This window comes from Drosophila serrata, unplaced genomic scaffold (assembly GCF_035046125.1).
Source record: "Drosophila serrata isolate PLE 108 unplaced genomic scaffold, ASM3504612v1 contig_160, whole genome shotgun sequence".
In the NCBI taxonomy this organism is placed as follows: domain Eukaryota; kingdom Metazoa; phylum Arthropoda; class Insecta; order Diptera; family Drosophilidae; genus Drosophila; species Drosophila serrata.
Window position 1 is genome coordinate 486,643 of NW_028257058.1, and position 13,236 is coordinate 499,878.

General features: G+C 35.8%; 1 protein-coding gene across 10 annotated transcripts in view; it reads left to right on the forward strand.

Moving 5' to 3' along the window:
* Positions 1–9,356, forward strand: part of zfh2 (Zn finger homeodomain 2) — a 48,514-nt gene extending 39,158 nt beyond the window's left edge. For 4 of the 10 annotated variants that reach the window (XM_086826448.1, XM_086826449.1, XM_020954289.2 and 1 more), the window contains 2 exons: positions 1,341–4,070; positions 4,704–5,409. In XM_086826448.1, coding sequence (XP_086682574.1) covers positions 1,341–4,070; positions 4,704–5,294 — 3,321 coding nt within the window. In that variant the 3' untranslated portion in view covers positions 5,295–5,409. Of the gene's footprint in view, positions 1–1,340; positions 4,071–4,502; positions 4,609–4,703; positions 6,826–6,946; positions 7,029–7,101 lie in introns of those variants that run through there. The other 6 variants (XR_015270283.1, XR_015270285.1, XR_015270281.1 and 3 more) reach the window with 4 other exon arrangements.
* The last annotated feature ends 3,880 nt before the right edge of the window (positions 9,357–13,236 follow it).

A 13,236-nucleotide genomic window follows, 5' to 3' on the forward strand; every position in this document is an offset into this window, starting at 1 on the left:
GACTTAAACCAAACCGAAATAATTTGGGGATACCTAAAACGTCGCATTGTAACAAATACATTTTTTAAATAGTCAAGATTTGTGAAGATTTGTTAAAAGAAACTTATATGAGATTTCAGTAGAGACTTTACGTAAACTTAGTGCTAGTAAGCCAAAATTATACCGAAACTTATTCAAAATAAGGGTGTTTATATCAGATACTAGACTAAGTTCAGTAATAAAAAAAAGTTTGATGAGTTTCGAATTCTAAGCTTAGAAGAATTACTGTACTTATTATTTTGACCAACCCATTTTGTGATTTTTCGATAAATTCGGTCGTAGTTTTTATACCCTTGCAGGGTATTATAATTTCACTCAGGAGTTTGCATCGCAGTGAAGGAGGCACCTCCGACCATATAAACTATATATATTCTTGATCAGCATCAACAGCCGATCCGATCTAGCCATGTCCGTCTGTCTGTCTGTTCCTCAGTTTTTAAGCTATCTGAATGAAACTTGGTAGTAAGTCTTCTATATACTTTCACTCGAATATATGTCAGAACGGGCCGGATCGGACGACTATATCATGGGAGTAACGGAAAATTGTTTACCAAAAAAATTATAACATTTTCAGTATTTAACAGATTTTGATAAAATTTAAGATATAGCCATTTTATATTACTCTAAAATTTTGGCCGATTTTCATAAAATTGTAGACGAAGTTATAAAATTATGTAAAACGTCTTTATTTCAAATTGAATATAAATTTTTTGAAAACTGAAAAGCTTAAAATTTTTTTGTAAATACATAATATAGTAATTCGATCCGGCCTGTTCCATAGGAACTAATGGATAATTTTTACAAAAAAATTATATAATTTTTAGTTTTAAACAGAATTTTATTAAATTTAAGATATTGAAATTTTTTATTATTCTTCAATGTTGTGTACATTTTTATGCAAATCGGACTACTATAGTAATATATAGATGCCATAGGAACGATCGGGAATTTAAAACAATTAAAAATTTTAATTTTTTTTAGTTTTCAACAGATTTTTATGAAATTTGAGATGTAGCCAACCCTATTATATTAGTCCAGAATTTTGATTTTAATTTTGTGAAAATCGGACGAATATATCATACAGGTGCCATACATACGAAAAACGGCAAGGATATACAAACATTGGCGTGCCGAAGTTCCTTCTTGTTCTATTTTGCACATTATATTATTATCGAAAAGGAGAATAATATGAACATTGCCATTACTTCGTTACTTTTCGAGATATTAGCATATAATCTGTAATCACTAAAAAATCTCTGGTTCACAAATATAATAATATATTAACATCATTCAAATTACAGGTCGTTAAGCACTGGTTCCGAAACACCTTATTTAAGGAAAGGCAACGCAATAAGGACTCGCCCTATAACTTTAATAATCCGCCATCAACTACCCTCAATTTGGAGGAGTACGAACGTACGGGTCAGGCTAAGGTTACCCCTTTGAACGATATGGGGAGCGGTGGGAGTAGCGCTGCTGTAACCATAACCACACCGTCGACAACACCAATACCTTCCTCCAATGTCACTCTCAGCAGCTCGTTCAAAGAAGCTCCAACAAATGCAACAAGAGCCGTATCCGTTTCTCTGTCCCTCCCAATCCCTGCATCCTCATCCGTATCTCGGCCAGAATCCACAAATTCCAGTGGCAACATCTCTGATTATTTAAGCCAAAATCTCTGGGGGAAAGAGCCAGGAAAAGATCAAAATCATTTGCCGCAGTTTTCTACAGAAATGCACATCAAATCGGAGCCCCAGGAAATAGATAATAATGATTTTGTCCATCAAAAACAACAACAAAATATAAACTTTATGAAGCATCAACAGCCAGATCAGCCCATGAAAAACACAGAAATTGATACATTTATCGATCAGACATTACATTCCACGAGCTTTCCTCAACAGCAAAGTCACTTGACAAATCATTTTGAAACAAAATCGGAAAGTGGAAGCTCTGATGTTATGTCAAGACCTCCAACACCAAATGCTGTTGGAGGAAACAATCTGTATGGCAACATGAACGATTTAATAAATCAACAGTTAATGGAAACTATGGGCCCACCCATAAAGAAGCTTCAAATTAGTGGAAAAACCATGGAAAAAAGTTTAACAACAACAGCAAATTCATCTACAAGTTCAACACTAAACCAATCTTCTTGCAGCCAATTCGATAGCAATAACTCCTCCAACTCATCCAGCTCGTCCTCGACATCAGGTGGGAAGCGAGCAAATCGAACACGGTTCACCGATTATCAAATTAAAGTCTTGCAAGAATTTTTCGAAAACAATTCTTACCCGAAGGACAGTGACTTGGAGTACTTAAGTAAGCTGCTATTGCTCTCGCCTCGAGTGATTGTTGTTTGGTTTCAAAATGCCCGACAAAAGCAACGAAAAATCTATGAAAATCAGCCGAACAATACGCTTTTTGAGAATGAGGAAACGAAAAAGCAAAATATCAACTATGCCTGCAAGAAGTGTAGCTTGGTATTTCAACGTTACTACGAACTAATAAGACATCAGAAAAATCATTGCTTCAAAGAGGAGAATAATAAAAAATCCGCCAAGGCCCAGATTGCCGCTGCGCAAATTGCACAGAATTTAAGCTCCGAAGATTCAATGGATTCCTCAATGGATGTCCACCATCAGAATATGACTGCACAACTGGCCCCAATTCCCTCAACGCATCACAATTTCTTTACCAAGTCCTCATCCTCTCTGCATGACTTTAGCCCATCGACCACACCAACGCCACCGCAACAGGCGGTGCGTGAGCGCAGCAATAGCTTGGATCTTCCGCAGTCGCAGCTGCGACATGCCAAGTGCTACGATTGCGATAAATGTGAACTGCAATTCAACCAGTTGGAGAAATTGCGTGAACACCAGCTCTTGCATCTTATGAACCCCATTAAGCCCAATTTGGACCCCAACTTTGGTCCGTTTGGCAATATTTTGCAAAGTCTTCAGCAAGCGGCGGTACAAACGCAGTCCCAACTTCAACACCAGCCTGAGGCACAATCTGAATCACACGATCAATTGCCTTCCGCGAAAAGGCGAAAAATATCCAATGACAGCTGCTCTTCCCAGGCGGAAGATGATCATGCTATAGTTTTCGAAAAGAAATATGATTTCCTTCACAAATACTTTATGCAAAATGAAACAAACGGAGAACTGAAAAAGCAATTTCTGATGCAACAACAGCATAACAAACAATCAAATGAGTCCTCGGATTTCGAACTGGAATTCCTAACGAACTTTTACCAACAAAACGAACTGAAGAAAGTCAGTAACTATGATTTTTTATTGCAGTACTATCGAAATCAAGAGGAGAAATCATCAACAAACTTTAGTTCTAGTCAAAGTCCAACAATTGAGTTTCTATTGCAATATTATCAGCTGAATGAATCGAAGAAGTTTTTTCAGTTAGTTGCCTCGCCACAAAGAGTACCTGATGATGGACCAGGAGGCAATTTTCAGCCATTAACAGGGGAAATGAAGGATGAGCAAGTCATTAAGGAATTTCATAAGGAGGAACCAAAGGAGCAACATGAGGAAGTTATCATAGATGGCAAGGATTTGGAAAAGGAGCTCGAAAAAGACTGGAAAAATGAGGAAAAACTAAACAATAATAACGATGCAGATGAGAACTTGCTGGAATCAACATCTAGACCCAGATCTCTGCAGGCTCTTCAAAGCGATGAAAAAGATAAGTCTCAATATTTGCACAACTTGGAAGACTTTCTCGATGCCACAATGATAGAAAATAATTCGCAAACTTTAACATTTAACGATGATAACGAGAATAATGCCAGCCAAAAGGACGAATCAATGGTCAAAGCTAATGAACTAGAAAAAAGATCGTCGGTATCTCCCGTAAATGTTTCATCATCGAAGCAAAATAAACGCTTGCGCACAACCATACTTCCGGAGCAATTGAACTTTTTATACGAATGCTACCAATCGGAATCAAACCCAAGTCGCAAAATGCTGGAAGAGATATCCAAGAAGGTTAACTTAAAAAAGCGCGTTGTACAAGTAAGTATTATCTAATTAATTTACTCATTTAAATAAACTGCTAAGATATAAAGTCTTCAAAAGTTATATCGACTTTGTATTTAGAATTCAATATGCCAAGATACTCATTTCAATAATAGCCTGTTTAAACGTGGCCCAGAATCCAGTCTTGCAAATTTCTGTACACAAAAACACATAAAATGAGAAAAAAGCACGACCATAAATAGTTCACTTCAATATAAATAAAAACTTTCTTGAAAACTCGATAAAGCTCTCAAAGCCAACAATAAGTATCATCAAGGTACACGTATTACACACATATATTTTATTAATTATTTAATTGTTTTTGTTTTCTTAGTTTCTTAAATTTATATATTTATTGAAATTACTTATATTTTTTCTTAATATTATTTATTAATTTATGTAATTGTGTTTACTTTATATTTTTTATAGTAAAAACGTGAGAGACATGACAAATTAAAAAAAAAAAAAATCACAGTGACTGATTGATATTAAGTCCTCGAACTGCTTTCAAAACTTCAAAAAACTAAGTTGTAAGGTAATTAATATTATTAAAGAGTTATATATTTTCAATATTTTTCGTATATATTTTTCCATTAAACGTATAAATCTAATGAATACTTTTTTCCTCAGGTTTGGTTTCAAAATTCTCGAGCAAAGGACAAAAAATCCCGTAACCAACGGCATTATGCCCATATTTCGGATGATAACAGCTATGATGACGGTGGTTCCAGTAGCAAAGACAACGCTGGACAAGATAATACTGAAATAACGAATCTCCTGCAAGATTGCCAACTCTGCCAAGTCACCCAAGTAAATCTCCAGAAGCACGCTTTTAGCGTGGAGCACATTGGCAAGATGAAAAAGTTCCTGGAACAAACCACAAGCGAGCTTTATGGCAGCGATGACAGTGACTCCGATAGAGAAAAGCATTTCTATAACCTATCCAAAGCATTTCTCCTTCAACATGTTGTCTCAGGTGCTGCCAAGAGCAGTAATGCAACATGTAATACCGGAAATTCTGGACAGGATTCACAGCCGGAAGATGAGAACTGTTTGCTCAATTATGATGTTAAAGGTGATAATGCCAACATCCCCGATGTTCGAGTCACTGAAGCCAGTAATCAGGATCTAATGCAGAAGCTATTCAATCGAAACCATATCACCGGTAAGCGAGTTTCGACTGAGCTTGTAAAAATTCTTTATTTTTTTATTATCTGTTGATCAGATTATATAGTTTGGTACTTTCCTTTACTATTATTTTATTTATGTCGAAAAAAGATAATATCTTCGGAATATATATATCTAAAATAAAAATTATCTCTATTAAAGGTTTAAGCATTCGCCCCAGAAATCGAACAATATAATTCGATTACTCCCAGTATTTTCTGTGGAAGAATCTTAACAATTAGCAAGAACATAATTTTAATGCCTCGCAACAAATATAAAACTATTATAACAGAACAATAATTTATAAAATAGTAGGTATTTTTAAAAATTAAGTGCAAACAAAAAGAGACGCCTAACACTTAAAGTGTTAGAAAACTGAAAACAGTCAGATGTACTTGGTACTCCTTGGACCTTACTTTTGTTTTACCGTGCCTTTTTCTGTCCCCAAACTATGCCAATATCTAAAAGAAACAACCTAAAAAACAATTTCGTTTTGGTACCCATATACATATGTATATATCAATGGATAAAATTTAATCAAAGTCATACAAATCTCTAATAATACCAATTGATAATGGTAAAAAAATACCTATAAATTTTGGTATAGTACGGTATGGAAAGGGAAAAACTGTTTGGCAGCGCGATAAAGTTTATTCTTTTAAAGTGTGACCGATCTTTTCACTAGAATTTCGGCATTTTTAAGGGGCAAATGTTGCGGTCATACTTTCTTGACCCGTCTCTTTTAAAATTTAGCCACGTTCAACATTTGATTCTTGGGTTTTGGCTAATAAATGTCTCAAAGCGATTGGCATATATTATAGCGGTGTCGTCCCATTGGGGAGCTCCCAGACGTTTTAATATGACAGCTATCCGGAATACCTGTAAAAGGAATTCGGATGGTTCCATACGGGTGGATCAAAGTCCGGTTTATGAAAGAATGTGGAGCATCGAGATCTCTCAGATCGGCAAGACGATTTTTTTTGCTTGCTGGCCTACAACTTCCTAATTTATATTTCACTCCAACGTTCCCCTCTTTCTTAAAAAATTAATTACCAAAAACGAGAAATATTGTGTTCGCCTTTACTAATTTAATTATGTTAACTGTATGCGCTCTTCTAAACTTCTGAATTCATCTTTTTCGCACATTTTTCTTCATGGCGGGATCTACAATTTAAAATATGTAAACCAGCTGCAGGTGAGAGCGAGAGGCAAACAGCCTGTCTTATTAAAATTTTTTAATGTTAGGAAATACTAAAAATGTGCCGCCGTAGTATTTTTATATCGTATCGCCGTACTATTTGCCTCTCGCGATCTCTCACTGCTTGAAAATGGTATTTTACCCTCTTCATACCGTGCTTATAAAACGATCGAATAGCAGCAATAAAATGTTTGGTATAAAATCGATAAGCAAAACGAAAACGATAAGCACAACTTTTTGGTGCTAAACCTGTATATGCCTGATATTCCTACCACATTAAATATTTGTATTAAATTATAATTACATACATTAAATATAATTTAATAATAATATTAAAATCAATATGTACAAAAAATAAATATATGTTTTATTTTATTGAAATCACAATTTATTATTTGCGTTTTTTCTTTACTTTAATTTTGTTGTATTAGTAGTATATTTTATTGTCATTTATGATATATTGTTATAAAATTCAAAAAACTAAAACTGCAACCTCTTGTTCTATTAGTTATAGGTGGAAAGTAAAAGAATTGAGGTTGTTTTGTTTTGGCCTTTAATTAACCTTGGATAGGAATAAAAAGTAAATAAAAGTAAGTACTATTTTTCTTACAGTTTTTTTTGTGGAAAACAAAACCTAAAAATACAATAATTTATACATTCCAGTGGAAAAATGATGATGCGAAGGAAGGATACGATCACATACCCAACTTACTACGAAAAAAACACTTAAAAGTTCCTATTTTACAAAAAAAAAAAACAAAAAAATAAATTAAAACAGATAAACATTTATAAGAATCATTGGCATTCCATAGAAAGAAATACCTACTATTTCCCAATTTAGTAAGAATTGTCTGAAAAAATACGGAGGTGTGTTCCTAACTATTCAAAATATAAAACTTAGCTTTTAAAATATTTAGGTATGGTGGCAATCAAAAAAAAATAACATAGTGGCAGCTCCTACCAAAAATATATATATATTTCATGAAATATATATGATATGGAATTTTAGATTTAATATGAAACGCAAACTGAGTTCCTAGCATTTGATTGCTTTATGCCTTTGTTTTTTTTCTATATATGTATGTATATTAGAAATATGCGATCGATTTAAGGATACTGTTTGTTCGGCCTGCCGATCATCGGATCAAATAAAAAAAACCTAATTACTTAATTGTAAGATCTATACAATTTTTCGAAAAACTGTACATGAAAATGGAGCGTTCTTATTTTATTATTATTATTACTAATTCATTCGTTGCAATGCTAAGAGAGTGGAAAACGTGCCAATGATTTACTTTCCAACTTTAAAAGGGTTTTAAAATTTAATTTCATATTAATTAATTCTTTAATTAAAAAATAATAATTAAATTAATTTTAACACACTCCCTAAAAACTATAGTCTCTCAAACTGAAAAATGAGAGCAAATTTAAAGTTAAAGAAAGTTTAACATACGTTTTCTTGTTGAATACATGTATTTGTTCACACTGTGCGTATAATTAATATGCGATCTTTGCCTATTACAACATTAATTTCCTATAATTTGTTTTTAAATATGTTTACTTGTTTTCTTTTTAGAAGAAGGCAAACATATAAAAGGAGATGTTTACTATTTCAAATTTTATTACGTTTTAAATACCAACACATATAGCTTCCAAGAAATTAATTTAAAAACAAAATAAATTAACCTAGTCCATATATTTTACACCTATTTTTAATTATTTTTCATTTCCGAAGCTAAAAATATACTTACAAAAATTTAATACATAGCATTTGACTGATTCCTAAAAAAAATAATTGAATAATGAACCTTTTAATTTCATTCTTTCTCAAGCAACAAACAGCATTGATATTTAAACGTAATTTATAAGTATAATTGTTAAAAAAAATTAAGTGACATAAGCAGAAAAACGTAAATAAAAAGTTCCTATAGTATGTATACTATACACAAAAATATATATATATAAATATATATATATATATGATACATGATATAATGACATAATACAATATATATATATATATAGCTATATATATATATTTACTTAGATAAGTTTCAGGTTTATTTAATTTAATTTTTGGATTACAACAGACTAAAGAAATACATAATAATGAAATAAACCGATGTCCATAATTAAATAATAAATAATATTTGAAAGAAGAAACCCCATGAAATGTTTTATCAAAAATATGAAATATTTTCATACCTAAAAATTAAGCATTCATAATTGCCAACTTAAAAAAGAACAGGTTAACAGATACATAAACATAATAACAAACCTTGAATTACATATTATTAACATGAACTTAAGCCCTCGCAACAAAATTATATAAATTCAAGAATAACTATTGTTTATAAGGTACGGAACAAACATACTTATACAGTATGTTCTTGATCGCCCTCGTGCATATGTTTACAAAGAACATGATATTGCTCAAAATTGTGTAACCACCATTTACATATGTACTTATGTATGTGTAAAGATATACATAACATATCAAAAGACGTACACAAAAACATAGACCTTACAATTAAACACTGTCATTTCATCAGATTTTGTACTTTATTATTTTAAATTGATATGTTTTATGTGCTGACTGTTTATTTTTTCATTCTCTTTATTTAATTGTAATATTTCATTTAAAATTGGTTTCAATTATTTAAAAAAAAGTGTTCTATTTATTTATTGTTTTCATCACACTTTCAAATAAAAAAATAAAGATGTACTTTTGTCTACCTATAAATGTATTAATCGAAACTTACTCCAAATATTGGGTAATACCAATAAACAAAAAAAAAAGAAAGAAAGATATAAATACATATTTATAAAAGTTCCTATATATTTAATAAATTGGCAACAGATGTGCATATATTATAAAATTATAAATTACAAGTAAATAAAGAATATACAAAAATATATACCATGTAGTTTTTTTTAGAAGAATATGTAATATTTCTTAATATTTCCTTAAAAAAAAAACATTAAAAACGCGAAGGATTTTTTTGATTTAATTCGATTTTTTTTCTATATCAATAGGTTAACAAAATATTATATCAAACAAGAAAGGAAACTAACTTCGACACGCCGAAGTTTATATACCCTTGCAGATAGAACTTCTATGACTAGGAATCGATACAATATAAATGATATATATTTATGTTAAAAAACAATGAAGTAGTACCTGCTTTCATTTCATTCACCTTTACATATTATATTTGCAGTTTTACATTCACAGATTTGCAATTTTTCTCTACATCAATCGATCGTTTGTATGGCACCTATATGATATAGTCGTCCGATTTTCATGAAATTTGCCACAAAATTTAAGACTTATATAAAATGGCTATACCTCAAATTTGATGAAAATCAGCTGAAAACTCAAAAAGTTATAAATTTAATTGTATTAATTTCTCGATCGTTCCTATGGGAGCTATATGATATAGTAGTCCGATTTTTATAAAATTCTAGAATAATATGAAATGGCTATACCTTAAATTTGATTAAATTCTGTTGAAAACTGAAAATGTTATAATTTTTTTTGTAAAAATTTTTCGATCATTCCTTTGGCAGCTATATGATATAGTCGTCCGGTCCGGCCCGTTCCGACATATATACGAGTGAGAGTATATAGAAGACTAACTACAAAGTTTTATTCAGATAGCTTCAAAACTGAGAGACTAGTTTGCGTAGAAACGGACAGACGGACAGACGGACATGGGTAGATCGACTCGGCTGTTGATCCTGATCAAGAATATATATACTTTATATGGTCGGAGGTGCCTCCTTCACTGCGTTGCAAACTTCTGACTGAAATTATAATACCCTGCAAGGGTATAAAAAGAAAGGAAGATAATTTCGGCACGTCGAAGTTTATGCCCATGCAGTTTGCACTTCGATCACTAATAATTAGTACAATATAAATTATATATATTTGTGTTTGAAAACATTGAAGTAATTCATACTTTCAGTACACCTATACTTATTATATTTGCCGCTTAACCAATTCAATTAAGGATAGTTTCTATGGCAGCTATATGATATAGTTGTCAGATTTTTATTAAATTTAAAACGGCATTCTAGTATAATATAAAATGGCTATATCTCAAATTTGTTTAAAATCTGTTAGAAACTGGAAAAGTTAAAACTTTTTGTTTCCGATCGTCCCTATGGAAACGGACAGACGGACATGACTAGATCGACTCGACTGTTGATCTTGCGTTGAAAACTTTTGAGTAAAATGTTATATTATCCTGCAAGGGTATAGTAAGAAGTATACTTTAGTGGCAGAAAATAATAATTCATTTTTATTTTATTTAAATTAAATTTAATTTAATTTAAATATTTTATTTATACTTTACACGATCGTGCTTAGACTAGCTTAAAAGACTGTTGGCGAAGGCGGGCGAATTCGCAAAGAGCTCGAGAGAGCTTTTTTATGCTCACGCCTTTTCCCCAAACTAACTTATACTAGACTTAAAATTTTTAATTTTATATAAACTAAACAAAAAACTGCATTCAGCCAACACCGGCCTCATTGAATGGCTCCATGACTTAAACCAAAGACAATAAAATTTTTAAGATGAGTTACGCCATACAATTTTTTTTGCACACCATTATTTCGTGCTGTGTTTTAAACTGGCTTCAGGCTCTCTTATTGACATCACATTGGAACTTTAGCGAAGACTACGATTTCAATTTTTGGTGCTTGCGCTTGCGAACAGAAGCACACACATATTTACGCACACATAATCATACACAAGCGCGATTGTCGCTGTCATAAAAAAAATAGGTGACCTTTACTCATCTTGGTAATTCTATTATATTTGCTTCAACACCCTGAAAGCGGCGCCAGCTTATGTATCGCCCTCCGAAAAACAGCTCCATCGCTCCTTCTAAGATCGACGATTCTGACCATTCCGTCCTACCCTGCGTGCGCAGCAACGATCCCTCCCACGAGGCCGCAGGTTGTTTCCTGCGACGACGAGCTGTCCCTCCTCGACATTGTCTTGTTGGTGGTGGTGCCCGAAATTGCAGACCCAGGACATATTTCCGAGACCATCGCCGGCTCACTGACGAGCCGCCATCGCCGCAAGCAGTTGGGACCCGTCTGGTCTGTGGTCAGGAGTGCTGGTGCTGCGACGAGGAGTCCGCCTGTCAGCAGGTTTTTTTTTATATCCGACTTCGACTTTAATCATAGGACAACACCTAACGTAACATAAATACTTCAAGACTAGGAACGAGGCAAGGACCCATATTGTGCAGTACGGCCGCAAAGCAATGCTTCGCACAATAGTAGGCCTCTTAGCCCGTCCGCTCCCTTCTACCCCTCTCCAACACTCTGAGAGCCTTCAGCACCTTGGCAGAGAATGCTGCTGTCGCTTCCCACATCCTGGGGGTCTCCATCATCAGCGGCACCAGCGTGTCCACCCTGATCTCCACTCCTGCTACCTCCTCCAGGGCGGCCCTCTCCTCGTCGAATCGGCGGCATTCGAAAACTATGTGGTACACATCCTCCGCAACTCCAGAACCGCACTCCGGGCACCCATCCTCGTCGTCATGGCCGAACCTCTTGAGGTAGCTACGGAAGCAACCATGCCCGCTCAAAACCTGGGTCAGGTAGAAATCCACCTGCCCATGCTTCCGCTCCATCCATGCCACTAGGTTGGGGATCAGCCTGTGCGTCCAACGCCCTTTCGACGAGGCGCCCCACTTCGCCTGCCAGCTCTCGTAGCTCCTTCCTCTAGCCGCGCTCTTCGCCTCGGCCTTAGCTCCGCCTCCTGGTCCTTCGTGACTTCGCAGCACACACCGAACCTCAGCCTTCTCACGGACCAGCTCCCTCAGGGGGACCATGCCGGCTATCACCAAAACGGCGTCGTCCGAAACCGTCCTGAACGCGCTCGCCACCCTAACAGCGCACAGTCTGTAGGTGGCCTCTACGCCCCGCATGTACGATTTCGTCGCGGCTGCTTTTGCCCACACCGGCGCCGCATACAAGATTTGGGATGTTACGACGCTCGTCAGCAGCTTCCTGGTGATCTGCTTGGGCCCTCTGGTGTTGAGCAGTATGCGGGTGAGACTTCCTGCCGTCCCGCTGACCTTCTTCTGGGCATACTTCAGGTGCTCCCTGAATGACAGCCGTGTGTCGATTAGGACGCCGAGGTATTTGATCGCCCTCTGCGATCTGAGATCGAGATCAGGACTGCCTCCGTTTTGTGCGCTGCTAGTTCCAGCCATGCCTCGATCGTTCCGATCGCTTCGTTCGCCAAGTCTTCCGCAGCGGTACGCTCCTTGGCGGTTACGACCACTGCCACGTCGTCGGCGAACCCGACAACAGTAGTGCCACTGGGCATAGGTAGTCGCAGAACCCCGTCGTACATGGTGTTCCAGAGCAGGGGTCCCAACACGGAGCCCTGGGGGACTCCGGCAGAGACTTCGTACTCTCTGGAACCCATAGCTGACGCCACTACGAGCACTCTCTCACTAAAGTAGCTCCTTACTACTTTTAGCAAGTACCCTGGGATATTCAGGGCGACGAGGGACTCCAAGGTTCGGTTCCAGTCCGCGGTGTTGAAGGCGTTCCTTATGTCCAGCGTAACCACGAGACAGTAGCTCTTGGAGCCGCCTTTCCACCTCGTACCCGCGATGGCCGAGCCAGCTATGTCCTTGACCAACTCAATGGCATCGAGCGTAGACCTCCCTTTCCGGAAACCGAACTGGCTCGGGGAGAGACCTCCGGACTCCTCGATGGCCGCAGTTAGTCTGGCTGCCACGATCTTCTCGAACACCTTGCCAGCGGTG